Raw genomic sequence first — 26285 nt, forward strand, 5'->3', positions numbered from 1 at the left:
AGAGAGAGAAAGAAGGCGAACAGGATGACAGAGTTCAGTCGTCAGTCGTTACTGCTGTTTAGGTTTTTCCGAAAACGGAAGCGCCGGAGCGAGCGGCCTCCTATTCGAGTCAACTTCACCTTTCTGCCTCGCTCGCTTTAGCTCTTTTACTGACACCTTCATTTATGTTCGCGTCGTCTTTAATTTTGCCTATCGTTTCGGTTTTCTTTTACCACCCCCTCTACTTTACTTCTGTACAAAAGCACTTGGGATAGGTTTCTGGTCTACCACTACCTCCTTCGAACGCGTTTCTAGCAACACACTTCCCAGAACCAGCATCGACTGTTCAATCCTTCTTCTTGTCATTCTCTGATCCCTAATTGTAAGTTGTTCCACTTGGTTTCCGACGCGTTCTTCTGTCACCCACCACCTCTTACTGTGCCTCGTTTTCAAGCGGGGTCGCGTCCAGGAGCGTATCCCCTTTCTCCACGCAGCTACTTTGGTCAGGTACGCGTCCTCTAGCTTCTCCTCATACTTGGAAGACTTGGCTCTTCTTATTCCTATTTGATGTTTTTTCTAACATACCTTCGGTGTATTCAGTTCAAAGTTGACGGCGTGGCTGTTTGTACAACGCAGCTGCAGAATTCCGGGAGGAGTGTGTATCTGCTCTTGTCTTCTCCGTGTTATTGAGCGTAGACGGCCTGTACCAAGGTGAGCTACCCTAGACCTTGAATGCTACAGCTTTCAAATCTAACAACAACAGTCCAGCACTCGTCAAGTCAACCACTTGACTGATCAAGACGCGTTGTGTTTAAGTGAAAGTGTTTCTGGCATGAACAGGTACATATATTTTACTCAATACGTTGTCTAGAGAGATTTATCTGGCTTGTGGAAGCTGACCAACGTTCTATAGAGTGGTTCCGAGACAACTTCAAGCTTAATTACTTGTCTATCGTATCCGAGATGGAGTGCCCGTCGCCCTTCTTAGTCAACACGTCGACTATGGAGAGCACAAATGATCAAACTCCTAGGGTCCGGAATGTGCTGAAGAAATCCCGTCAGTCAGATGAGGGTCAAATACCCAGAAAAAAGTTAAGCCTACTCAACCTTTTCAGCCGTTCACGATCAGGATCAGAATGCCCATCGCCGACAGAGGTGTCACCACCCGGAGGACTACCATCTCCGTCGTTGAATTCCTCTGCGCTTAATTCTCCTACGATTAGCCCATCTTTCCCGAGCCCATTAGCCTCTCCTGGAATGGCATCTGTGATCGAAGAACAAGACGAAGAAGGTGAAGAAGACGACAATGATTCTGCTTGGGTGGATGATGAGGATGAAGAGGAGGCAGAATTAGTGGACGAGAAGCAGGATGAAGAGGAAGAACTGACTGCAAAGCAACAAGAGGAGGAGAAAAGAGAGAGGCAGCGGCTTGCTCTTGAGTCTCTCAATACTCAGCCCGCTTCCTTCATCCGACCCCTGCAGTCCTCGCTTGAGCCCCGGTATCACAGAAGCCCGCTCCCGTTCCCCACAGTCAAGTCTACCGACGAGTTGTCACCCATCGCCATTGCCAGACACCGAGGGGAAACAAACCGAAGACTCACTGGAGACAAGGTTGAGAAACTCACTGTTGAGAATAAACCTTCCAGCTCGGAACTCACTGCTCTGGCTCACAAGATCGCACTCTCACTCCCTAACAACCAGGAAAAGCCACACGCTCTCAGATCGATTCTTTCCCACATTGGCAGACGCAGCAAAAGCTTTGGTTCTTCGATCTCCACACGTCGGACTCCCACGAAGGTTCGATCTCGCAAGATCGACCCTCTGAAAGACCCAAAGATGGTCTTGGCATGGCCCCCTCGATTTGGAATCAATCTCAGAGATTTCGATTCGATCTTGGCTGCCAGCAAGCGTGTCGATGATGAGCACATCCAAGTTTCTACTGGTGACATCTATAGATACCCTATCGAGAAGGAGGAGGAGGATCGAGCTCATCGAACTCCTCAGATCGATCCATCTGGCAGCGAGATTCCTCTCCAAGATCACTATGACGCACGAGTCGAATCCTTGTACAGTGAAGAGGTTTTCTATGATGAAGATGACGCCCCCGGAGCACGCGATTCCCTTACTGATTATGAACCCAAGAACCCAAGTGAAACCTTGGATAACGACTCGCCTCGACGAGTTGGTGTCAGCGTTGACGGTGACATTTATGAGGTCGCCAAGAAGGCTGATCCAGGTTCTGCCGATTGCAGAGTTTGGTGCACCTATTTGGGAAGTTATTACCAGGTATGTCGATCTTCGATGAAACTCAGCTCTTGATCCGACTGCATGACAGCGAAAATCTATTGTTGGGAAACTGCTGACTTTGCTGTGAATTAGGGATACTATAACTTGAATAATCTCCCTCTTCGTCCTTCGTTAAACTATGATTTCGAGTATCTGCCAGCACTAGCAGTACGACGGGAAGCGGAGAGAGTTTCGTCCACCGTGCAAATCGTTCAGTTCTGGACAAAGTCTGACGGACTCATTGGATTCCAAGGGCTCTCTAAATTACAAGAACTCCTCCAGACCGTGGATGTCGCTGTTAGCACGTTCAACCATGTGAACGAGATCAAGCGTACTATTCACAGCAACGGACTAGTCTTGTCAGCCAGAAAGGAAAGCATGGTAGGACATGCACTGTATGGCCAGGAGATCCTTATAGTTCTCGATACTTGCCAGGTAATTCTTCTCCTTCGAAACTGGTTTTTGCCCAACTGACCCCACTAGGATTGGCGATTTAAGAGGAACCCATCTGTCCCGAGGACCCCGAACGGCCCTGGCATTGGCTTTTTCGCTGCCGTGCCTCTCATGATTTCTTCCGGTCACGCTTGGGGTGTCCTGTCTGTAAGCAGCAGAAGTTGTCGTGCCTCATTCAGCCCTAGCGATCGCAATGCTCTTGCAAGTATGGGCCAGAGTATTACAAACACTTTGGAACACAAACTCACCAGTAGCCAACGTCACGCCCGGCAAGAGTCGGCTTTGATAGATGACCTTGTTCCCCTTCCGCTAGATGTCTGCAAAGCCCCAGAGCAGACTCCCCCCTCATCATCAGATTCCAATGCCAATTTCCACCCGTCGCGGTTCCCTGACAATGTTCAGCTTTCACGGGACCCTGACAATGATTTCGGATCGGGTGGGCAATCAGCATCAAGAGAAAATGTAAAGCAAATCGTTGTACGGTCTAGTTACCGGGACTCGGTGGCACACTCCGAAAACAAGTCAGATGCTACGTCTATCCACACGGCACCACTCAGCTCGCCATCTAAGGTCGCTTCTTCCAGGACACTCCTCGATCATCCTTTGGCCGAGCATGTCAGAGGGAAGACACAGGAGCAAGGAGTCCCGGTGGTCAGACATCAGAGCAGCATGCTTTCGATATCATCTTCACTGAGATCACGCAAATCTACGTACGACCAGGCCAATATTGGCGCAATTTGCAAGGGTGTCCAGACGTCGCTCAAATACGATGAAGTGTTTGTGATCGAGATCTCTCTTGAAGTTACAGGTCCACCAGAGGCTGTGCTCGTTGGAGGTGCTGATAATACGGACAAGGCAGTCGATTTGCCCTCCGTTATCAAGGCTCTGCGCCAAGATTTGGTGATTCCATATTCTCCTGATCCAGCAGGCTTGAAGGATGGTGACTACCCCGCTGGCAATCTTGTCTTCATATGCTCTGGCGACCGCGTTGGCTCCAGCGATGAACGTTCTTCAGGAACTGTTGGCGTTTGCTTGCGAACTCACAAAAACCAGCAAAGCAACGGGAACGCAAGAAGCTTGGAACTTACCAGACTGGCAAAGTTCCAGACAGAAGTTAGAAAGGCATTGATTGGCAACCGTCCTAGATCAGGGCCCCACTCACCATTCCTGGCAAATGAGGCTACGGAGGTTGTCTTGCCGAGCAATAACTTCCGACCAACCTATCTCCCAATACCCCCACCACGACGTTGAGGACATCCTGTGAAAGCGACTTGGTGTGCAAAGCTGTCTAAGGACTTCAGAATTATGCAATCTCCCGGATTCTAAGATTTCCTGCTTCTTCGATTGTCACGCTCATATTTGTTCGCATCATTCCTGATTTCCGAAAACTTTCAACAATCAATATGGGGCTTATGAGGCTTCTAGTCTTCATCAACGGGGCGTTACATGACACAGTTCCGATGTAATGCCTGCATACACTCCACACATGGATCCTCGAATGTCTGTCTGATTACATACACGCAAATACGTACAACTTTCCCCGATCTTCAAGTTTTCCTTTGTTACTCAATAACGATGTCTCCTTCTCCTTTTCGATATGTTTCTACCGCTTTCACGCGATGCTTGATATCATATTGTGCTTTGATGCTGTCGCCCCTGGATGGGCTGGCTGGCTGGCTATGGTGGACAATTTCCTGCATTTCCAAGGCGGAGGAATCATCTCAAAAATGGCGTTGAAGGATGAACGACATAACAATCAACTAAGCTAGTAGGTTAGTAGCTTTGAGAGAGTCATAATGAAGTTATAAGAACTTGTTTGTAGAGATAGAAAAAATCACAAAATACTAAAACCCCCTGTGCCACTGACCATGCTGTGATTGTGATTTGAAGCTGTCCAGACAGAAATTGATATCACAGCTACCCTGTGCAAAGTAATAATCCACTAATCATTATTACAGTCACAACAAGAGAGCACATCAAAGATAAATTCAGTGTTTACTCTCTTTCTCATTGAATCGTCGATATACAAGGTACAAGTAGGAAAGGGGAATAAAACGCTTGCTTGCTTGTTTGCTTGAAGACACGCAGGCAAACACCATGCATGCATGAACGACGCCTCTATCGTGACACTTCATCTCATCTCCTCTGTCTCTCCTTCTTTCTTTTTATTGCCTTGCAGTAAATATACCAATCCACCAGCCCAGCCGCCCAGCCGTTATCCTAAACCAAACCCAAATCCCATCTCTACAACCGACTAAACTTCCTCATCACTTTCCTCACCAAGTAACTCCCCCTCGTCGTCATCCACGACGGCGTAATCGCCTCTACCGCGGGCGAAACTATCTCTCGTAGTGAAGCGGGCGGGTCTACTCCTTCCGAAGGCGGTGGTTGCACTGCGCCAGAGGCTGGAGATCAGGAGGGGTGCTGCTTGGATTGCGGCGACGAGACCGGCGATTATGAGGACGGGGTACTTGATATAAGGTGCTTCGCTGTCGAATGATGCTATAGAGTCTGTTAGTACTTGGATTGGGAATGGGTGAGGGAGGAGCTTACATTGTTCGCCCAAGCGAATCTGGCCAAACTTGTTGGCCCAGTTCTTCCAGACCCAGTAGCCGACTCCTGCTGCAGCGGCAATGGGGATTGTGACCGCGAAGAAGATGCCAGCTGCGCTGAGGCCGTGCTTCTTCTTGAATTGGTCGCCCTTGCCCGGGCATGCGTGGGAGATGCTCTTGTCCATTTGGAGACCGTCGACGCAGGTTGTGATTGGGATGCGGCGGTAGCCGGTAGGGTCGTCATACTCGATGCGGTCCTCGTCGACGGTGCAGATGAGTGCTGGGTCAGGTGGTGAGAGGCCGGAAACGAGGGCGCAGGATCCATCACTTTGACGTTCGTAGTTGAAGTCACTTTGTTATGTTAGCATGTTATAGGTGGAGTGAAGGATTGAGTCGACTTACCATTCGAAGTCCCGTCTTGTGCAAGAGCAGTTCTTTGCAATGTCGTGGAGATGAGGAATCATCCTGCCGTTGTAGCAGGTCTTGTCTGTTCTCTTGCGGTGATATTGTGATTCGTGACCAAACAAGCAGTCGTCATCTTGTTTGGGATGCTTGGGAGTCCAGAGGTAGTAGTCTCCTGCATTGACATTACCCTCGTCAAGCTCGCATTGCTGGTCTGTAAGACCAGAGAAGTCGAGATTGAACGTTATCAGTTTGCCACTTCCATCTTGGCCCCATAGGAGGAAGTTCCGCGAATTATCGCTTGGAACAGTGGTGATGTCATCAATCGTAACTTCGCTCTCAGCAAAGTTATACGGAACCCAAGAATCACCCTCGTCAAGAGAGTAGAAGACCTCCTTAGTGGGTTCTCTTTCCTTGACAATCACGACGATGGAGCCTTGGTCACCGAACTCCCACATGTACATTCCCTTCTTGACGAACTTCCAGTTGACACCAGCATCAGAGGTCATGAACGTGTCAGCATCCTTCTTGGTCGTGAGGAATTCTCCAACATTTCCAGTGCCAACCATTAGACCAATCGCAGATGCAGAGGAATAGGTGTGTGACTTGTCGCTACGCTCAGTGTATCCATGAATATGCAACGAACACTTGTCCAGTTTGCTGCCACATCCGTATTTCTTGCCATCTTCATCAGCTTTTGGCGGTGGGAGATAGTCCCACTCAGCTCCATCGTTATGGGTGATCATTGTCTTGAGCTTTTTACCATCCTTCTTGAAGTTCTTGTCCTTGTAATTTGAAACGACGTTGACCATAGCAACACCTTCAATGCCAAACATCTTCTCAAAGTCAACATAGCCAACAGAATCTCTGTCTACAGCATCCAAAGCCATGACGTAAGAAGTACCATTCGAATTGCTCTTGATGATGCTTCCATACTCGAAACCTTGCTCATTGTTGACCGTGACATGTAGAAAGACTGAGTGAGTCGAGCTGTCCAATACAGTGTAACCTTGTTGGTGATCAACGTTAAAACCGTGCGGGAAGTCGGCCGAGGCAAATGTAGCTCCATCAATGCTAGCCTGGACTTTCAGGGTAGACTTCTCGTCATCCTTGGTCGCAACAACGATGAATTCAGACATGGTAGCAAAGTCGACAACATTGTCAAAGTGCTGATTAGGTGCTTCGTTGAAGAAGTCGTCGCTGGATACCAACGTCCAAGGATTGTCGTTGATGTCGTTACTCTCGTGCTTTCTGGCTTCACAGAAGATGAGCTTCTCTCTGGCCTTCTCGTCTGGTAACTTGATCTTCTTCTGTGCCAATTCAAGGTTGCGATACTTGCTTGCAGGCTCCTCTATGAACTCGCATTTGCGGACATATCGTTGTAAAGTCTTCCAATCACCGTCGCCTCGATCGAGAGTGAGGGAAGCAACTGCGTGACACTCGGATCCAGGACAGTCTCGAGCACCAATCCAGATGATCCAATCTTTATTGTCTGGGTGGAAGTTCATGACTGGAAAGCCATCCACATTTGGCTCACTAGGCGCGTTGAAGCTCCTCACATTCTTTCCACGATCAGTGGAATAGAAGACCTTCTTTGACGGAGTCAAGAAGAAGACCATGTCGTTAAAGTATGGGTGAGGGTAAATAGCAACAATGGCTTCGTCCTTGAAAAGCTGGTCCCAAGTTTTTCCATGGTCTTGTGAAATGAAAACTCCATCCTCGGTTCGCACAAGAACAGTTTCGTCAGCACCAGTGCTGATGCCAGTCCTCTCGAGATAGACCTTGTTCTTGAAGTTATAACCGGGAAATACCTTCTGAACTTGATCGAGTTTGCCAGAGCCAGCAGGGGTCCCGCCAGCGTCAGCACACTTCCTGTCAACTGGTTCATCCTTTTGCTTTCCAGAACCCCTCTTGCACTGATTGCCCGGGATCATTCGCCAGCCATTTGTTCCCTTGAAAGTGTCCTCTGGTCCGAAGGCCTTGCATGCACCACATGGCAGTGGAGGTTTTCCTCCTGGTGCCAAGTTGCATTCTTTTCGATCCTCGCTCCTGACGAAATTGTAATCGCATTCAAAGTCAGCATCTGTGCATTCGCAAGGCTCGGAAATGTATTGTGGATCCTTGAATTCGTCTTTCAAGAAACAATCGGCATCTGCTTTGCGTCTTCGGTAAGACTGCTTCTGGCCCATGATGCAAGTCGGGTTGCCATCATCGTCAACTCGTGCAGGCCAAGTCTCCATATCGCTATCCTTGCACTGTCGCTCATGCAAGCCATCGAAATCCAGCGAGATGATGTAGCCGTTGGCGTTAGGCTTGGAATCATCCACTGCTTCGATCAAAAACTTCAAACTAGTTGAGTCTTGAGTAGTGGTGAGTTGAATTGGCTTGATCTTTGTATCCAGCTTCACATTTTTCCACTCTTTGCCATGATCGAGAGAGTATTTGACTTCGTCCGTGTAATCATCGTCACGCATGCCGGCATCCTTGATCGCAACCAGAATAGAACCTTGGTCGCCGAACTCATACTTATGTGGGCCATCAAGACCTTCTCGCCAAGTCAATCCAGCATCATCAGACACGTACAGATTTCCTTCACTGTAATCTTTGAGGTACGATCCAGTGTTACCAATCCCCATGACCATTCCAGGAGCTGGACTTGAGAACACTCGTCCGGTATTCGAGAGGTCAGTGACGGAATGCAGATGAAGATCCTTCTTCTTATAAGTCAAAGGCTCAAAGGTAAATCCGTCGTCAAAGCTGATTTGAGACTTGATCTTCTTCTCGGCATTAGAAGTCTCGACTTCTTCCCAGTTCTGCACAACATTGAGCATAACTACTCCTTGAACACCAGTAATCTTCTCGAAGTCCACCAGCCCGTAGGTGTTTCGGTTGGTATGCTCCATTTTCCTTGTGAAGTAGGTACCATTTGAATTACTGCTCAGGAAAACTCCCATTGGGTTCGAAGGCCGCGAGTTCAAAACATCAATTTGAATGCTGTAATTCGTGCCCTCTAACACAGTGTACGCCTCTTCCGTCAACTTGTGGTCGTGGGGGAAAATGGCTCTGGACCATCTTATCGTATCGTCTGAGACGTACAAGGCCATCTCATCGGTGCCTTCGGCGGATGCTGCAACTATCACGTAGGGTTTCACAACTGCCATGTTTACGACTCCTTGAACAGTTCTTCCAGGTTCAAGCTCTGGCTCGAATTCGTCCTTGAAATAGCTGTCTGAAATAAGGAGTCGATAATCCTTCCGCCATGGAGAGAATCTGCCCTTCACTACACACAAGATCCGATCACTATCCAGGTCTTTATCATAAGTGGTGAAAATGTCGGTGCTTTTGGCCCAATGACATCCAGAAGTATCGGCTCGCAGGAATTTGGGATCGTTGGCAAAGCCATCGGTAGTATACAGCGTCTGCCATCCACATTAGCTTCTCTCTTCAACGTAAATCAGAATAGCAAAACTCACCAATTCATCACAAAAGATTCCCGCACAATCCATCGCATTAAAAATAATCCTATCAGGATCCCCCGCATTGAAAGTCAACACTTCCCTAAATATGGACGCTTGACTCGCAGCCCCAAATTCCTGCCAACTCTCTCCCCTATCCTTCGTCATGTAATGCGTATTGTCACTCGTGATGATATACGCCCTCTTCTTATCAAACTGATGCATAACCAACTCCAGCATCCTACCCTCCATGCCGCCCTCTACCTTATTCCACGACTCGCCAGCATTGCTCGAGCGCCAGACGTCATGGGAGATGCCATCTTCGAACAGCAGGACGTCCGAGTCGTCGAAGTAGTTGACGTTGAACGGTATGAAGGGAAACTTGTTTTCTGACACCGACGGAGCGTCTTTCTTCGCTACGGCGGAGGAGATGAGGGACGATGTGACGAGGAGGGAAGAGCAGAAGAGGTTCTGCCAGGTCCAGGAGGACCTGCTCGAGCTTGCGGCGATGTGCAGCCTCATGATGGGAGGATGTGCTAGCGCATCAAGAGCCGTGTATCGGGGGTTTCTACACCCTTTCTCGGGTAAGGAATTACGTTTATTGATGAAGCTGATGGGATGGGAAGCAAGCAGTGTTGTTGCGTGGTCTTTGGGGTTGGCTCGTTGTTGTACAGTACGAGGGTCTGCCTTTAGAATAGCTGACGCTTGAAACGAGGATACGCCACAGCTGGACGTCTGACGCGCAACTCCACTTAGGCAGGGTACTTTTGCTTCCCCAATCAGATCGCGAACTTTATTTATGATATCAGGAGCTACATCAAGACAGATTGTCTTACAAAACTCTCCAGACTTTGCACGTGCATATTGAATTATTGATCATGAGAGTTTGTCTGTCCTACGTATGGGAGATTCTGATACACGATGTTCTACTCCTTTGTCCGACATCTTGGTCGCAAGTGCGAGGATCCTTTTCAGCCACAAATTTCACGTGATACCGTATAGAGGGTGGTATTTAGGTAGCAGCTTCTTTTCTTTATGGCAGCAAGTTCATCTTGAGGCTGGATGTTGGGAACATAGACCTCGAAGCTCTGCAACTGGTTGTGACCACGTTATGCGTTGGGAATGAAACCAACATCGCCCCCAAAATAACTCTTACATTCAAGCATTCTTGGCAAACAGCTGAATCTGATCGAAGTCTTGACCAACTTACTTAGAAATTTGCCTGTGATCACGGCAGAATCCTCTTTCCATATTGATGATCTCGAGGAGGATGTAGGAATTGTGACTGCTATTGCTAACATGTCTTCTTTCTCTAGACAATACAGACATTATACTCGGTACAGTACGTGGTATCAATGATCTTCATGCAGCAACCTTTACCCATGCCCATATGCAATGCAAACACCTGGAAAGCAACCTGAGAGACCATCAGCCCGCTAAAAGACTCGACAAAGTAATCATGCATGGGCTTCATCTTCAGCCCCATTACAAGGACTTCTTCTGTGAACTTTTCATTTTATTCCAAAACCTCTTGACAACCCCGTTCTCCTTCTCTGCAGGACCCCAGCCATCCGCCCCTCCGAATGGTCCTTTGGCCTCGTGCTTCTCGTCCAAAAGTGGCACGGGTTCCTCTCGTAGGGGGCTTTTCGTCGCTTGCCAGCCATATATGGCATTCTCATCCGCTCGTAAATCAGGTCTCGTCAAAGTCATCCTCAATGTCATCTCCCTATTTCCCGCCATCGCTTGCGTATATGATTCCTTTACTACTGCTGGCTTATTAATGCCAAGGTGTGCATAGTCATTAGAAGACTTGCTGCTCTCCAAGGTCGTCGTGCCTGGTGCTGTATTCGAGGAGCGGAAGCCAAATTCGCCCAAGGGTGTTAGAGGTGATTCAGGGTCGGCCATTGAAGCATCATCCTCAAATAAAGAAGCAGTGTCATCGGCCAAGAATGATTGACCCTTCTCTGACGCCGAATATGATTTCTTGGTCCTACTATTATCCTTGGACGAACGCTTTGGGGGTCTATTTTCCTTGTCTGCACCGTCCGTAATCCCGTCCATCGACGGGAACCCAAATTCGATAGCTTCATCGAACTTTTGTGGAGAAGCGAGATATACACGTAACTTCAGTCTCGCTTCTGGATCCTGGTAATGTGCGGCGTTGGGGTCAATCGACGCCACTGATGCTTTTGTAACGTGTTTTGGAGCTATCAGAGATAACGTGCGGGATTTGTTCCGACTGTGCAGGTTTGGCGGTTCGAATTTTGGAGAGCGTGGGCCCAACGAAGATAGCGAATTCCTCCCAAACGGCATCTTGGTGATTGACATTTGTCGTCTGAATGAGGGTCTTCTGACGCTCGAGGGTGTAGGAATAACGACGCCGTCCAGGTTCGCATGATAGTCATCCAAGACTAACTTCAGGTCCAGATCCTCTTCTTCATCCATCCACCGAAAGCTCTCGTACATCTCTGCGGCCATGGTTGAAGCCGGCTCCGCCGCATTATCCATTGTGCTGTCCATACTACTTCTTGGTGTGGACGACGTCGACAGGTCGAGTAGGGGACCTAGATTCCGGCTTGCACGACGACTCGCTTTGTAAATTGCTTCATCGGCGGCATCCAGGATAACACTCTCTCGCAAACGGGCTGCCAAGACGACCTGCTCCTCCCTCGTAAACTGCTTCTTCTTGATCTTCTCTGGCAGGGTCAGAAACCAAGATGCTTCAGTGCTCGACACCGACTGTTTGCGGGCGAGTTTCCGAGATCTTCGTGAGGAGGAGCGTCGAGGTTCGAAAGGTGCAACGTTGATGCCTCGACGGTCTGCTATCGAGCTCTTCCTGTGCTTTTGGATTGGCAGTTCATTGAGGGCATTGCATCGTGAGTTCTGGGCGAATCTCAATCGCTCCAGTGTTGAAAAGTACTGTGAGACACAAGTTGTTAGTTCTCATCTGCCTCAGGAGAAGTGACGGGAAAGAATTTGGCAAGTTCTGCAGGTACGATGGGGTATGTGACGGTTTTGCAGACTGTGCATGGGCGACCATAGCGCACTTGCGCCCTTTGCACCTAGTAGTTCTAGTCGCACAGAAATCGACGAACAGAACCGCTGAAGAGACTCAATAGTTCGCGCTGGCAGAGACGGCTGCGCTCGGAAGAGACGACAGCGCCTGTCAATCTGCATATTTGACTTTATGGACTTCAAGAAAGTGCCAAAAACATCAGCCAACTTGCGGCTAGAACAAGCATTGCCGACTCGTGCCCACGATTCAGACTCCTCCGCAATGTCTGACAGTCGCTCGGACAGCTGCTGCTACTGCTGCAACTTCACTTCAAGTTACGTCTAGACAAGAAACAGAGCGGCCCGTCCGACTTCCTGGTAGAGTCGGCAATGGATGTCTTGCAGGCCCATTGACGGAACGTGCTAACATACTTTTCGTTGAATAGCAATCGGCAAAGCTTCGAAGTCTTCCTCTGTTGTCCCGAATCCAGTTATCTCCTTCATATTCTTCCTAAATCGTCCGGATGGCAGACTTCGGGCGCTCGCTGGTCGATCGAAGGACAAGGCGTAGAGGGTTCGAGGAGAGAGGACCGCACTGTTCTCGGAATCTTCGAGTTCGGACGTCGATGAGGAAAGGATGGTCGAGAGATGTGTGGTCGAGCAGGAGAGGGTGTCGGAGGAGTAGAAGGGAGCCATGGAGGGAAGTGCATGTTCTGGCATTTGAGGAACCTGCAGAGAGCTGATGCTGCGGCTACTTCGCAGCGGCGCCATGGGACGGTCGAAGACGAATTGAACTGCAGCTGGATGCTTAATATTGCAAGTTCATGCAGGACGAGACTCTGCGAGGTGAGGGCGAAGGTCTGTTCCAAGAACTGGGGCCCGACTTTATTACACCCCTTGACTCCTCGAGCCCTGTCAGACGGTTTTGGACGACCAGGGAGTACAAGCTACGATTTCAAGGGCCTTGTGCGTGGATCATCTGTCCAGCCGGGAACACAGTGGAGGTTTCAAAGGTCTACAATCTGCAACCGCGGCTTAGGCAATAGCAGAACTATGGCGTCGACATTCACTACTGCTGTATGTACATAGATAACAAATAAAACGGCGTGTCTCGCATCGACGTGCCCTCAGAGGCTCCGAAGCAACAGCCATGCCGCTCGACTGTTTCGAGGATGGCTTTTCTTCTGGCGGTTGTCGTGGTGGAGGTGGAGCGCCGATACTCTCGTACAGTACTTGCTTTGTTCATCAAAGATCTGCAACGATTCGTCCGAATTATAGATATCACAGCAGGGGAGCTATGCAAGGGCTGCTTCGTCTGACGAATCACAACATGCATGGTACACAGGGGAGTTGTTGGGAACACCTCGAACAGGAGGCGAGAAAGGCGAACCAAGCCAAAGGCAACCAGGATGAGATGGAAGAGCGAGGGCAAGCGTTGTGCTGGACCAACGAACACGCGAAGAGCAGAGAAAAGGAAGAGCACGCGTAGCACAACTAACACGCCAGCACAATTAGCAGAGGTGCATACGACATACTTTTATCATATTTTCATAACTGGCACAATAATTCTGCTCACCTACCCTTTGGTTGGTCCGTCTGGCTGGATCTGTCACGTCAAACTGTAATAATCAGCAGCCGTGAAATCCTGGACCGCGTCGAAGAAGAAGCAGCCAGGATGCGATGCGATGTTCGGCAGAGCAATGACTTTCATACTTCACCTCTCCTCCCCTCGTCAATCTATGTAAGTGATTATGCTTCGAGCCCCTGAACAACAGCAGCAGCAACGACAACATCAACCATACGCTGTACGCTTGAACTTCAGATAACGCAGCTCCCGCAGGACACATGAAAATTTCATATACTCCGCATCACCCCGGTGTGTGTGCCTGCAGCGGCTATCCGCCCTTTCCCTCTCTCTGCGACACCCTCAGCTCCGGTACAAAGCCGGCGCGCAGCCCTCGTTAACTCGTGGTGCGGTGAGCAGCAAGGGTTATCAAAGCCATGGAGCTCGTTCACACATGGTTCGCGGCGCGTCCTTGCATAAGACCCCGGAAGAATCATCAGCACGGGGTCTCCGTGCCTGACAACACGCTCTCTTATTGCCTGAGGTGCGAGGGCGCAGAGAGGGAGGAATGCCTTCAACGACAATTATCCCGATATCTTATTGCATGAGGGGTTGCCAATGCAGCGAACAGAGCGCGAAAGCAGTGCAGGAGAGCCAAGGCAGCTCGGGATGGAACCTCAAACTTGCCCATTGGACTGCCGTCGGGGCAGCCACGGATTTACTGCTGCAATTCTCTGCATCTCGCACGCTGCAGAAGCTTACAGCTTTTTTCTCGCTGTGTCCAATGTCAGGATTGAACACGAAGGTTGGGCAGCGGGTAAGAACACCGCAAGAAGAGGCGTCGATGCAACAACTCTGGCCTAAATATCCACAGTTTTCTTCGTCCCGGATCCCGCCTGCCAGCTTGTCCTCTCGTGGTTTAGATTAAGTGCTTCCCATCAGCTTTGGCTGATTGGGCTGGAGACTGAACCGCCTTCCCGCTTCTACTCATGGACCCGCCAGGCTCATCATCCTCCTCATCCAGTCTCACGGAAGCGAATATAAATATTTTCTGGGTTCATGAGCAGCGGGCTCACGGCGAAGTGCGGTTTCATAGGGCTTATCAGCACGTTATTGCAGCTTCACTGTTCCCAATTAGGAGCGTTGTCCACCGTCGTGAAACGCTGCCACGGTGGCACAAACTCTGACGACGCGGGTTTTCGTAACTCTGCTGCTAACATTATTCATGAAAGTGCTAGACGGGGACTAAAGAGCGCTCTGATGTTGAACTATGGCGTGGATCAGCAACGTCCACCTGCGCCTGGAGAAATGGCTCGAACGGTTCCACGGAAACCTTCCTAGTGCTAAACTAACTGCTTAATTGCACATCAAGAAACTAAGCCGGCATTTCCCCTGTTATCACATATAAGAATGATATAGCACCACCAAAACCGTTTACTTCAACTGTCAAACTGCGAAACATAGACTAGTTCTTGGCAAGTTTTTCCTCCTACTGTTTGTGGCGTGGGTCTAAGAGCTCACAGCTTTTCTTCCTTCCAGTAGCACTAACTGGCCTTTGGAAGAGCAATACTCGCACGTCCACCCACTATTGGTGCAGAAGAGCATTCGAATAACAAGTTATCGAGTCATGGCCACCGTTGACTTTCTTTTGGTCGCTCTGCACGAGATGTGAGCCTTCCTTTTGCTATGGCGTTTCTTATCACCTCACAGGACGGGCCAGAAGCACAACCCCACCTATCTTCTTCTTCCTGCTCTCAGGACCTTCATTTCTTTTCCCTCGCCCGAGAATCCAATTCAAGGACCATCTGCATCGGACATTTTCTGGTCTGTGGTTCAGCTACCCCACCAACATAGAGGCCAAAGCACTCGATATCAAGGTCGGTATAGGATTCCGTGCTCCTTTGTTTTAATCCGATAATTGCATCTGCGTTCTTTTCATGATCTCTGACTCCACCGTGCGTTACAAACAAGCGACAATCAAACAAGATTGCCATGTTTCCGTCTTATGTGGTGGCTTGGTGCTGAAAAAGGTGGCGTCCCCCTTCTTTTGACATAAGCGCTGTCAGATGCAGTCCATCAGATATCACCTCTGAGGCTGTTACGGACGTTGCACCCTGCAGGACTGGCATGGAACCCAATTCACCTTCCAGAACGAGGTCATTCCATGTTTTGGTGAAGACCTCCTGACGCCCACTTCTCCGCATTCAAATGAGACATTGGGGGAGCCAATAAATTGCCGGGACCGTTCAGCCTTGCACCAGTCGAGGAAGGTAGGTTGGCCTTTGTTTTTTTTTTCACACGGCCTGGAGATATCGAGTTTCCTTCCAATGCTCAGAAGGAATGACACTCGGTTGCACAATTGATGTCGTTGCCAATACCAATACACCACTTCCTTCTTTTTCTTACCCGCTGACAGCTCCGTGTCTTTCATTCGCAACCTTCACATTTTTATATGCAAGACAGATCTTCGTCACTTCCGTGTTGTCTCTCATTCGCAAGATTGACACGGTAACATCGATGCAGAGAAGAAAACACGCGCGAGATGTAAGACATGGACGATCATTACTGAGAGGGGGATTTATCGGGGTCTTCGGATCCCCAGATTCCTTCGGTCTCGTTCCTTCCTTCTGCTGCCATGCATTCTATCTCCTCTTTTACGTATTCCCATTATTCCGCCTGCAGATGTATTGACCACGTCCCGGAGCTCAAGTCGAATTACAGCGAGCTTTGAATGTCCGTGTTCACCACCAACATTTACAGAACGTTTATTGCCCAGCACTCCAGCGCTGACAGGAGCATACTTCGGTACCATCAGTGTTCTTGCAATTTACTCGTCACTAATGTTGTGAGGCTTCGAGGACCTGAGAATGTGTAGGACTGAAGCCTGACACAGCGTTGTCCTTCTTGGAATACTTACAATAGCAATGAGACGTTTGTCTATGCCGTTTGGGTCACAGGATACAACTTTTTGAGTGAGGATAGGGCATTGCATAGATGATGTTTTGCTACTTTGTATAGAAGACAATAAGTAGTATGTACGAGGCATCATCAAGGGACAGTAAGTGAGTGTGCTGTCGAAGCAAGCGAGTGAGAGGGGAATTCACCATGCAATGTTAACACAACGTCAAGGAGATTTAGAGCAAGTGAAGAACGTTATATCTTTAGGGATCAACGTTGAATTGATCCTTCTGAACTCAATATTTGAATTCCTCGCTAGCAACTATTATACAGCTGCCCTTCTAGCCCGCAGACAACCTATACCTAACCTCTGTTCCCAGGCTCTCCTGGCCTTGAATCCTTCCTTCCCACTATCGTCTTCTTCCTGTGACATGCCCTCCTTAATAACAAGAACAGCACAACATCCGCCGTGCCTCCAAATAAAAGCCCAACCATCCCAAACGACACTCACCCTCAACCACCCTCCTCCATCCTCAAACACCCCAAACACCACACCTCCCCATCAACCCCCTTCTCCACACAACACCGACTACAAACCCTCCTCCGATGCAGCGCCTCCTCCCCCCCTCCCCTCTCCCACGGCCTCCCCTTCCCCACACGCTCAACAACCATCCCCATCCCCATCCCCTCCCCCTTCCCGTCCGCCGTAGCATACAACGCGGCCCCCAACCCAGTACACTCCCTCAAACACACAAAACACGTCCGCTCTCCACACCCTTCACAATCCACAAATGCATCGAGCTGTTTCCGCTCCGTCGGCTTGCGGTGGCAGATGTGGCAGGGACTTAGATCAAGTTGCTGTTTCCGTTCTTCTGCGGTTTTTTGGGTTGTCAGGATGGGTGATAGAGGGAGGTGGGCGGAACAGTCGTCTTCTGCGGGCTGTGCTGGTGGTAGAGGAGGGATGTCGATTCTTTGGCGCTTGATGCTGGTGTCGAGGCGTTTTTTGTTCGGGTAGGGGAGGATTTCTCGGGGGTGTTGAGGGGAGTAGATTGTGTGCGGACTATTGCTGGTTGGTTAGTAGATGTAGATTGGAGGCGAAAGGGGATGAGGATGCTATACCTGAACGTTCGTATAGAGGAGTCAAGATCCTCTGTTCTTCGACGCTTTTTGCTCGTGCTGGGAGAGGGAGGAATATCTGCTATTGACGGCATCTTTCTTTCTCGAGTCGTGAATCGTTCTTGAGGTTCGTTTCCTTTGGTGCTCGATCTAGAGTATAATGAACCTTGCTGAGTCCAGCAACAAATGCGAGGGCGAGAGACCAAGTGAATGGCTTTCCTTCGCTCGTAGCACACACACGAAGAAAGAGTACAGAGCGTAGTTGTCTTGTCTGAGAGGAGCAGATCGTGGATCGTGGTACTGTGTTGGATGTTTATTGTTGGGGGTGCCTGAGAGTTCGTGCCAGGAACCGATGTCGAGGCCCTTTGGCCGCTAAGCAGGGGGCGGTGATACCCCAGCTCCCGGAGTTGAATATTCGCTTAGCCTCGAGAGCAGTGAAACATAAACATCTCGAAGCAGATATCAAAGAAGAGAAAGGAAAGTTATGACAAGCAAAGCTGATTCGTTCTAGCTTGCGCTATAAGTTGCTACCAGCTGGTTTCTATTTCCGAGTAAAGTTCTCTTCCTTCAATTTTCATCAAGGAGGACCAAATCTTTGAATCAATGTTTGTTTTCCTGTTCCACCATTCTCGTTATTAGCATATTGACAGCTATTTTCTGCGCTCTGCCCTTTAATTCTTTTCTGTCAACCATTGAAGTCTGGCGGAAAGTTGCATTATCTTCTACTCCATTCTCCTGAACATACCAGTAGATAATACAATGGATGCTTTTGGCGAGGATAAACTCTGTAAAGTGTTGCTTAGTACGGAAACCCGGTCTCATTGCTAGCAAGATCCAACTCAAGCTCAGTCAACTGTTCCTTTCAGACCCAAGGACGCTTCTAGCATTAAAGTCTATGTCACTGAGCCTGCTCAATTTCTTAGCCATGACATTCTGCGCGAGGATACCATTGCTCAAGATTGGACATCTTGCTTCTAGATGGATAGCCTCGCTTCAAGACCTCTCTATTTTCTTCTTGAGAAATCTGAGAATCGGCGCTTCGTCCTTTCACAAGTGAGCTGAGTTGCTCATATAATGTCTCAAGTTTCTGGGTCAGAGTTGTAGAGACCATTCCACTTCTCTTGAAACGTTCAATCATGGCCACCGAAGAGTCCGTACGACAAGGCAATGACACAATACAATGGCATGTTCGCAAGCCGACCATTAAAGCCTCCCTCGAGACGAAACTACTCTGTTCTCTCCTGGACGTCATGAGCTCACCAGATCTCAAACAGGTCACATATGCTCAAGAACCTTACTTCCCTCTCGTCGAAAAGCTCTGCTATCGATACCACCTCAGACCTGGTACTGCAGTAGGCCTCGATAAGGTCCTCGAAATGTACAAAATCCCGAACGACGATGTTCTCTACAAATCAGTTCTTTTTGAGATCAAAACCCACAAAAAGAAGAAGTGGACTGGTGCCGTGGAGTATCACATCGAAGGACAAGCCAAAGTGCTTTACGAAGGAGGTGATATCGCGAAAAATCCTGCCTCGAACAAGAGCTTTGAATGTCGCCGAGAGTACAGCTGGGAAGTCTCAGCTGGGGAGACGGAGCTGGCGGAACTCTCTGAGGAGCTGAACTGGGAGTGCATTGCAACAATATTGGAGTTCTATGTTACATATACATACACAGCGGCTGGATCGAAAAGAGATTATGCAGGACAGAGGAAATGCAAAGACAAGCACCCTAACCCTTTGGAGAGTTTAGGATACTTGGGCTGGCTTGGAACGCCGACCGATGAAAATCGTCCTAATTTCAGACGCAAGCCCTAGTTTGATCAAATTACTCGTCAAGGTAGAAAGCTTTGAGATGGATGAGAATAGTGGGCTCCCTGAGCAATCAATGTACGATAGCTTGTGAGCAAAAGATAGATGGCAGTGGCTACCCTCTCACAATTGACACTCATTCCCACAAATAAATGAATTATGAACGGAGCAGGCACTTGAGCACAAGACAGAAAGGTAGTGCTAGTACGCTTCTGGATTCTGTTGAAGTATCAAATCGTGGAATTTTAGATAGAATTCAATATCTCTTTCCCTTGCAAACCCAATTTCCTCGGACTAAACGCCGCTAGAAAGGTCGTTAACACCCTTTTCCCATGGCCCTGGAGAATTCAGTTTCAGGTAATACGACTTTGAAAATGTCTCTGACACCGCTGGGACTGTAAACAACCCTCGAGAAAATGAAGTCTCTCAGCGATAGCTTTTTTCAAGCTGTGGATTCCTGCAACTTTTTTCCTTTCCCACTTTTAACTTAGATTTTGTCGAAGCATTCGTCTAGAATGACACAGACAGGATGCATCTGGTACCATTTCCAGTATACTATCGAGCTTACTCGACTTTTCTTTGCCACAATGTTCTGTAGGAGTACAGACATTGCTTCACGCAGATTTTCTCAATTGCACACCTACCTGGTATTATCAAGCATGAGCGTTCTTCTGGGGCTCTCTATCTCCCTTGTCCCTGCTTCCAGGGAGATTTGGATATCATTTCATGTCAAGTGAGCTGCGTTGCTTATCCGATGCCTCGTCTTTACATGTTACACCAAAAGGTTCTCAAAATCGTTTCCGCTGCTTGATCATAGTTTCAATGTCTCATTTTGGGAATCTACCAAAATTACGCTTGAACGCAGCTGTTCGCAACCGCGTTCAAAATACTTTCGACATCAAAAGTACCATGGTAGTTCGGGTACTCACTTCGATTTCTTGAGGAATGGAATAATACACACTCACTGTCAAAAAGCAAGCCAAATGAAACTCGCAACTCATAGAACACACATTCCATTACTCATTATCATACTCTAACTAGATAACTCTACAACCTGATGACCCCATAATGCAATGCAGTTTTTCTGTCTCCTTATTTCCTATTTTTCTTAATGCAATAGTATGTATGCAGCCCGCTATGCTTTAAACAGACAGATGGAAGTATGATATGTCCTCCTCTCCTCCACTTGCTTGATTTTGATTCTTAGGCATTTACAACCTTTCCAAAGTTCGTCCATGCACAAGCACACCCCCCGGTCCCACCATCAAACCCTCCCAGCGTTGTTGTACTGGCATTAAAGAAGACCGTCGGAGCAGGGTTCACCGCCACGCCTCCAAATGCTCTATTCTCACCACTAAGCTTCGCACTTCCTGCCACAATACCCTGACGATCGTTCATTTCATAGCAGTAAATCATCTTCGTTGCTGGATCGCCACCATGTCTATCCGTAGTGATCGTAATTGGGTACGGGAAAGAACCTGGTTGGAGCAATTCGGTTGTTGGCGAGGATGAAGATGAAGTTGCATTGTTCAACTTGGCAGAGGAACCCATGCGAGTCCACATTTGGACCAAAAACCTTGTTTCTGACCAGGTACATCTGAAGTTTGCTTCCGCTTCTGTGGCTCCACCATTGAGATCATCTGGTACTTCGCCATCTTGTGAGTTTGTCTCATTTAGGAGCGCCAAGCTCTTCAGGAAGATAGAGCGGTCGAAATAGCTGTAGAATCCATAGTGTTCCGTGGGCAAGCCGCGATCGTAAAGTCTGATGGGTTGTTGAAGTGGCAATGGTGACGGGAGTAAATTGGCGGGAGCGGCTGTACCATCACTGTTTAGAGATGGAGCAGGAATACTTTGCGTCACATTCGGGAAAGGGTCCGTGTCTCTCTCATCTAGACTTTCGTTAAAGTCCGGAATGGATCTTTCTTCCATGGAAGAGCTTTGACGCTTCTTGACAGACGAGGTCGACGCGTTGAGGGACGGCAAGAAGGAAATGTAGAAGGGCGTTGGCTCTCCAGCTTTGCTGCTTGACACAATATCATCGGTTGTGTTTCCCAGGAAGAACTCCTCTGCAAATGTTGGCGGTGCTGGATTTGGTGAAAACGTGACAATATCTCGTGCCTTTAGGAGCAAATGCTTCATGAATTGTCCTGCGGACACCGGGTTTCCTGCTCGAGTAATGAGATTCTTGTTGCCAGTGACATTTGCAAATGTAGCATTTGTAGCACTGCTGTTATCCCACTGAACGTAGAGAAAGAAGTCTGGCTGATTAGGTTGGTTTGGAGCAACCGAGGATTGCAAGTCTTTCGGAAGGTCACAGCTCCATTGTGTTGCCGGGAATACACACCCTGTGTTGGTCTCGATATTGACTGGAGCCACAACAGTTGATAGTCCCAGGAAGATAGGTGGAAATCCAGTGAGGTTAAGCCATTGCGATGGCTGTGTGACTGTGTTTGATTTTCTGTGGAGAGTTGTCGCGAAAACTATGATCAGAATGATCAAGGTGAGGAAGAAGATAATCAAGAAGAGATACCACCGACGGCGCTTTCGGCCTTCAGCACCATTACGACCATAACATCCTCGAGCTGGCACACAGCCACGACCTCGCCAGAATCCACCTGCCCGGTGTGCAACAACATCTTCTTTCTCGTGTCGACGACGCTTAGCTTCTGCTTTCTTGGAAGCCTTGGTTGGAGGCAAGCCATAGTGCTCTCCTGACACAGGCACTTCAAGCTGTCCGGCCGACCGAACAGCGTAACCAGAGTTTAAGTTGATAGGTCTTCGAGCTGGAGGACTTAAAGGGACTTCAGACATAGGTATAGCACCTCCTGATGACATTGCCTGTTGTAGTCCAGGGGAAACTGGTCCAGGTGAGAGTGGGTATTGTGTTCCAGCGGCGTGTTCTGGAGGAAGAATAGCTCTATATTTCACTCGATTCGGTGACGGTGAGTATGGTGGAGGACCTCCTACCGATGGGGAGTAGAAAGCTTGGCTGAGTGCTGGTGCTGGACCAGTGCGAGGAAGCTCTGCAGCTCTACCTACGTCTGGTTGGCTTCGCTGCGAAGCGTCGCTTAGGTCACTGAACGTAGGCTGAACGTAAGGATTATTGCTTCGCAAAGATCTGGTCCTTGGAGCATCAGCCAGAATTGGTACCTCTCTTTCTGGAGACTCTGTTTCACCAGCACACCCAAAGCTAGAAGATGTGTTCTCTCTACTGAGCTGATTACTAGCAAGAGATGAAATACTCGACGAAGTTACAGCTCCAAAACCGGCTGTTTCCGAAAGGACAATCGGTAATGTTCCTGTCGACGTTTGCACTTTGTGTCTGATGTCTCGAACCACTGGAGACTGCTCAGACTTCTTGGCATCAAGATCCCACCACTGTTCCGAAGCTATAGTTGTCGATGTCGCGGGAGTTGTAGGAGAGAATTGCTTCTCCCACTTCTTCGCATCCCTCTCGGCAGTTTGGGCTTTCGCCACAGCTATAGCTAAATCTGGCAGAGCAGGGGCTTCTTGATTCTCAAGCTCTCGTGTCGCGAAAGTATTCGATCGTGTCAAGAATGGTGTCGTGATATAATTCCACCATCCTTTCGAGCGTCTCTGGGTAGCTATAGTGCTTATACTTGCATGTCTATGAGCCCTCGTTCCATTCGTTACCGAGACTGCACGCCCTTTCCTCGCCATCACGGGACTTTCATCTTCTTCGAACACTGTATAAGTAGAAGCTACCCTAGATCTAGGTGGGGCGTGGGTCTCATCGTCGTCACCCCATGTGGTGACATCGTCCGAATCTGGTGAGAAATAGCTTCTCTGCGCAGCTATTCGCTGTCTCTCATCTTCTAGGAACGATGTTGGCATTTGCGGCACAGGAGGTGCATCATTGGCAGTATAGTGTTTGGAATTCGAATCGTAAAGCTCGTGGTCTAAAGACGTGGCCTGCATACCTAATGGTGACCACGCAGAAACTTCTTGGGCAGGAGTTATAATAATAGTTGGTGTATCTGGGGTGTGATTCATCGGTGGACGGCGTTCATAGCTATGTACAAATTTTGTTGTTTCTGACACAGCTGTTTGTGGACTAACCGAGTGTACTGATATATCAGAGGAAGGGATAGATATGCCAATGACTATGGGTCGATCACCAGGCGACAAATCTTCGCCGGGTCTGACTGGAGATTGGAGGAGAGAATTTCTCATCCGAAAAGCTTTATTTGGACTCAAAGTTGTAGCTGGTCCGGCCGAGTCCTTTGTGATTGTTGGCATCGTGTTTGGCGCCCTTGTCAAAGCCTTGGTCTTCTTTGTTCTCCAAAAGCCACCTGATGATTGGTTGGACTCGCCATTCAACGCTCTCAATGCCGCCATATCCACGAAACGTCCCATCTGTGGCATCGTCTGTGAAGGTTGTAATTGAACGGGAGGCATAGCTGGTTGGTGGCGCGAGAAATCTGTGACGACCTTGATCCCAGCTTTTGCGTTTTGTTTCTTCTGACGACCTTTCGATTTCTCCCTGACTGGTTTCTGCACAGAGTAGGTCCTTGTATGGCGTCGAACATTAGTCCGATTTGCAGCCTTGACAGTTACCCCCAAGCCAACCGTCTCCGGAGGTTTTGGCCATTGTGAAACTTGTATTGGTATTTTTTCTTTGGGAGCGCTGGAATCCTCCGCCTCTTCGTCATCCCACCAGTCGCTGCCACTGTTATCGTCATCGGCGCCGTCGAAAAGAGTGTCAAAAGGATTGTCAGATCGTTCTGTTGATGGGCTAGTACCAGACGTGTGTGCCTTAGCGGCAGATCTTGTAGACATATCGATGACCTCGAACTCGAGGGTTTGTGTGGAATCGAGCAGCGAACGAGAATCGTATGAGTCCTGCAGTACGATGGATGTTTTTGAAGCGATTGATGTTGTGACGTTGGGAGGTGGTCGACGTGTTGTTGGGTGGATTGATGGCAGGGTGCTGCGAATTGAGGAAAATAAGATTTTGTGATCGAGGAAAGAAGGACTGGTGAGCTCGAAACTTTAGCAAAAGATGTGAAAGTTTGAGTTTGAAAGCACCATTGTATTGTAGTGCTTCAACAGAGAACCATAGTATTGTGGATCGGTAGTATTTTGTTGGGGACAATAGGAAGGATGCGAGTTCAAAAATTCAATGATAACAGAAACGAACCACAAAGTCAGGTAACGACAGTAAGCAGACCAAGAATGTCCAGTGAGATCTCTGACAATGATTACGAAAAATTCGAACGCGTAGACAAAAGAGAAGAAGAATGAAACGGAGGATTCATGGCTGTTAGATCACGACCACAGGACTTAGGTCGTGACCTTGACTTGAGCCTAGGAGTCAGTGGGGCACGAGCATGCCCGAAATATCATTCGACCTCTCATTCGATCACAGTCGCAGGTCGACTTATTAGCAGCTGTACTCAAACCTTTCTGCTTCATGGTTCGTTGGGTATTGTTGCAATACGCGCCCATCTCTGCCAGATTGACACTGTCGATTGGCTGGCGCTTAGGAGCCACGAACGCCAATGAATCTGTTGTGGAAGGCAAAATGAATCTTAGGCTCACCAGCATGCCGATGATCAGATCATCAGTAGGCATGATTGGTGATTCTTTGAGGCTTCAATGTCAGTCTTTGATTGCTTGGCTCACCACTGCAGGACATGACTGTGACAGAGTGAGATGTGGTCTGATATTGCCAGAGCCTCACCGCTCGAGACAAGCTGGATGTGGTCTAGTGTCAGGAACAACTTAGGCATCTATAAATAGGGGTGGAAAGGGGCTCTTTCAAGTAAGGCTCTTCTCGATGTTTGCAATCCTGTTGTCTGATCATTAGATTTCAAGCTGATTCAGAACCTTTGTTCTCGAGTAACTTTCATGTTCCTATCTCGAATAGGAATCCGAGAAAGTGACATTATTTATTTGATGGACTATTATGCAACCCTCAAACGCTGAATATCCATTCCAGCCCGCTGAGTAATCTTGTGTTTGGACCACCAAGACGATATAATTTGGAGATCATATAGCTGATTTAAGATGAACTAGAGTAACACTTGGGTGACATGTGGCTTCAATGGAGAGAAATTTAGATTCTGTTGACCTGAATTTTGCTCTCCTTTGGCTGATACCTTGCATGCTTGACTTATATCTCTGTCCCGCCACTTATCTTCACTCTAAGAACTTTTAAATCTCTCCTTTAGGTAAAAGGACAACAGACCACGATAAATGTCTGCCACCGGACGCTTCGCTAGGTCTCTGATAAGCTGCCGCTAGACCCTGAATTGCGCTGCAAAGGCCCTGGCGAGAAATTAGGAAATTAAAGTCAGAATCCACAAGAGATATCGCGACATCCCTTCCTCCCCAACATCTCACTCAGAAATTAAAAAGAAAACAGAGACTTTTTCATTCTTCAGTATCTCCTCTTCCACCTGTTGCACACGCGACAACCGCCCGTGATAGAATTAACTGTGCGCCAGCTGAGACATTGGAGCCGTTAAAAACGTCTTATCCATTATACGAGCTGCCAAGCCACATCGGTACACTGCGTTTCTTCTCGCTGGCATCTCCCGAATTTCCATATCATCCACATCCACCCACCATTATTTTCCCCGAGCTGCTGCAGGCGGAGTAAGAGACGGAATACGAGGCCGGAGTGAAGAAGGCAGAACGACGAGTTGCTGCACACGAGGTAGAGGCGTCCATAACCACCAGAGGGTCACAGTGCCATCTGGTTCCCATCCTCGACCTGGCTTCTTTAAACCCCGCCGCCTTTTCTTCTTCTATA

The 26285-nt window shown here is 48.6% G+C and overlaps 9 protein-coding genes across 9 annotated transcripts; 4 read left to right on the forward strand and 5 right to left on the reverse strand.

Moving 5' to 3' along the window:
• Window positions 1–942: 942 nt before the first annotated feature.
• LY89DRAFT_676928 (uncharacterized protein) lies at window positions 943–3969 on the forward strand (the record flags this gene model as incomplete). Its single annotated transcript, XM_018213641.1, has 3 exons — window positions 943–2265; window positions 2359–2700; window positions 2749–3969. The coding sequence occupies 3 exons, from the start codon at window positions 943–945 to the stop codon at window positions 3967–3969; spliced, it is 2886 nt and encodes a 961-aa protein (XP_018062877.1).
• Window positions 3970–4067: 98 nt separating this feature from the next.
• LY89DRAFT_332518 (uncharacterized protein) lies at window positions 4068–4561 on the forward strand. The gene has a single exon (XM_018206798.1). The coding sequence runs from the start codon at window positions 4165–4167 to the stop codon at window positions 4453–4455; it is 291 nt and encodes a 96-aa protein (XP_018062878.1). The 5' UTR covers window positions 4068–4164; the 3' UTR covers window positions 4456–4561.
• A 411-nt stretch (window positions 4562–4972) lies between these two features.
• On the reverse strand, window positions 4973–9367 carry LY89DRAFT_599778 (Oligoxyloglucan reducing end-specific cellobiohydrolase; the record flags this gene model as incomplete). Its single annotated transcript, XM_018210117.1, has 4 exons — window positions 4973–5220; window positions 5272–5621; window positions 5673–9091; window positions 9146–9367. 4 exons carry the CDS (start codon window positions 9365–9367, stop codon window positions 4973–4975), a joined length of 4239 nt encoding a protein of 1412 aa, XP_018062879.1.
• A 1245-nt stretch (window positions 9368–10612) lies between these two features.
• LY89DRAFT_599726 (uncharacterized protein) lies at window positions 10613–12055 on the reverse strand (the record flags this gene model as incomplete). The annotated part of the gene is made up of 1 exon (XM_018210114.1): window positions 10613–12055. A coding segment is annotated over one exon (1443 nt), but the record flags the coding sequence as incomplete, so codon positions are not given.
• LY89DRAFT_332632 (uncharacterized protein) lies at window positions 11864–13081 on the reverse strand. The gene is made up of 2 exons (XM_018206800.1): window positions 12554–13081; window positions 11864–12319 (listed from the first exon to the last, which is right to left on the reverse strand). Exons 1-2 carry the CDS (start codon window positions 12890–12892, stop codon window positions 12080–12082), a joined length of 579 nt encoding a protein of 192 aa, XP_018062881.1. The 5' UTR covers window positions 12893–13081; the 3' UTR covers window positions 11864–12079.
• Window positions 13082–16915: 3834 nt separating this feature from the next.
• On the reverse strand, window positions 16916–18042 carry LY89DRAFT_332699 (uncharacterized protein). Its single transcript, XM_018206801.1, has 2 exons — window positions 17703–18042; window positions 16916–17643 (listed from the first exon to the last, which is right to left on the reverse strand). The coding sequence occupies exons 1-2, from the start codon at window positions 17792–17794 to the stop codon at window positions 17097–17099; spliced, it is 639 nt and encodes a 212-aa protein (XP_018062882.1). The 5' UTR covers window positions 17795–18042; the 3' UTR covers window positions 16916–17096.
• A 793-nt stretch (window positions 18043–18835) lies between these two features.
• LY89DRAFT_676931 (uncharacterized protein) lies at window positions 18836–19513 on the forward strand (the record flags this gene model as incomplete). The annotated part of the gene is made up of 1 exon (XM_018213642.1): window positions 18836–19513. The coding sequence occupies one exon, from the start codon at window positions 18836–18838 to the stop codon at window positions 19511–19513; it is 678 nt and encodes a 225-aa protein (XP_018062883.1).
• A 990-nt stretch (window positions 19514–20503) lies between these two features.
• LY89DRAFT_629681 (uncharacterized protein) lies at window positions 20504–24274 on the reverse strand. The gene is made up of 2 exons (XM_018211216.1): window positions 21474–24274; window positions 20504–21425 (listed from the first exon to the last, which is right to left on the reverse strand). Exons 1-2 carry the CDS (start codon window positions 23924–23926, stop codon window positions 20711–20713), a joined length of 3168 nt encoding a protein of 1055 aa, XP_018062884.1. The 5' UTR covers window positions 23927–24274; the 3' UTR covers window positions 20504–20710.
• Window positions 24275–24750: 476 nt separating this feature from the next.
• Window positions 24751–25296, forward strand: LY89DRAFT_332751 (uncharacterized protein). Its single transcript, XM_018206803.1, has one exon. It carries the CDS (start codon window positions 24942–24944, stop codon window positions 25254–25256), a length of 315 nt encoding a protein of 104 aa, XP_018062885.1. The 5' UTR covers window positions 24751–24941; the 3' UTR covers window positions 25257–25296.
• The last annotated feature ends 989 nt before the right edge of the window (window positions 25297–26285 follow it).

This window comes from Mollisia scopiformis (genome assembly GCF_001500285.1).
Source record: "Mollisia scopiformis unplaced genomic scaffold LY89scaffold_32, whole genome shotgun sequence".
In the NCBI taxonomy this organism is placed as follows: Eukaryota; Fungi; Ascomycota; class Leotiomycetes; order Helotiales; family Mollisiaceae; genus Mollisia; species Mollisia scopiformis.

Coding starts and splice junctions, on each gene's coding strand:
- LY89DRAFT_332518 (XM_018206798.1), top strand. CDS start 4,165: ATGACACAGTTCCGATGTAATGCCTGCATACACTCCACACATGGATCC.
- LY89DRAFT_332632 (XM_018206800.1), bottom strand. CDS start 12,892: ATGGCGCCGCTGCGAAGTAGCCGCAGCATCAGCTCTCTGCAGGTTCCT. Junction 12,320..12,553: donor CGATTGCTATTCAACGAAAA/GTATGTTAGCAC, acceptor ACTTTCTTGAAG/TCCATAAAGTCAAATATGCA.
- LY89DRAFT_332699 (XM_018206801.1), bottom strand. CDS start 17,794: ATGCCGTCAATAGCAGATATTCCTCCCTCTCCCAGCACGAGCAAAAAG. Junction 17,644..17,702: donor TCCTCTATACGAACGTTCAG/GTATAGCATCCT, acceptor AACCAGCAATAG/TCCGCACACAATCTACTCCC.
- LY89DRAFT_629681 (XM_018211216.1), bottom strand. CDS start 23,926: ATGCCTCCCGTTCAATTACAACCTTCACAGACGATGCCACAGATGGGA. Junction 21,426..21,473: donor TTCTTGCCGTCCCTCAACGC/GTCGACCTCGTC, acceptor CATGGAAGAAAG/ATCCATTCCGGACTTTAACG.
- LY89DRAFT_332751 (XM_018206803.1), top strand. CDS start 24,942: ATGGTTCGTTGGGTATTGTTGCAATACGCGCCCATCTCTGCCAGATTG.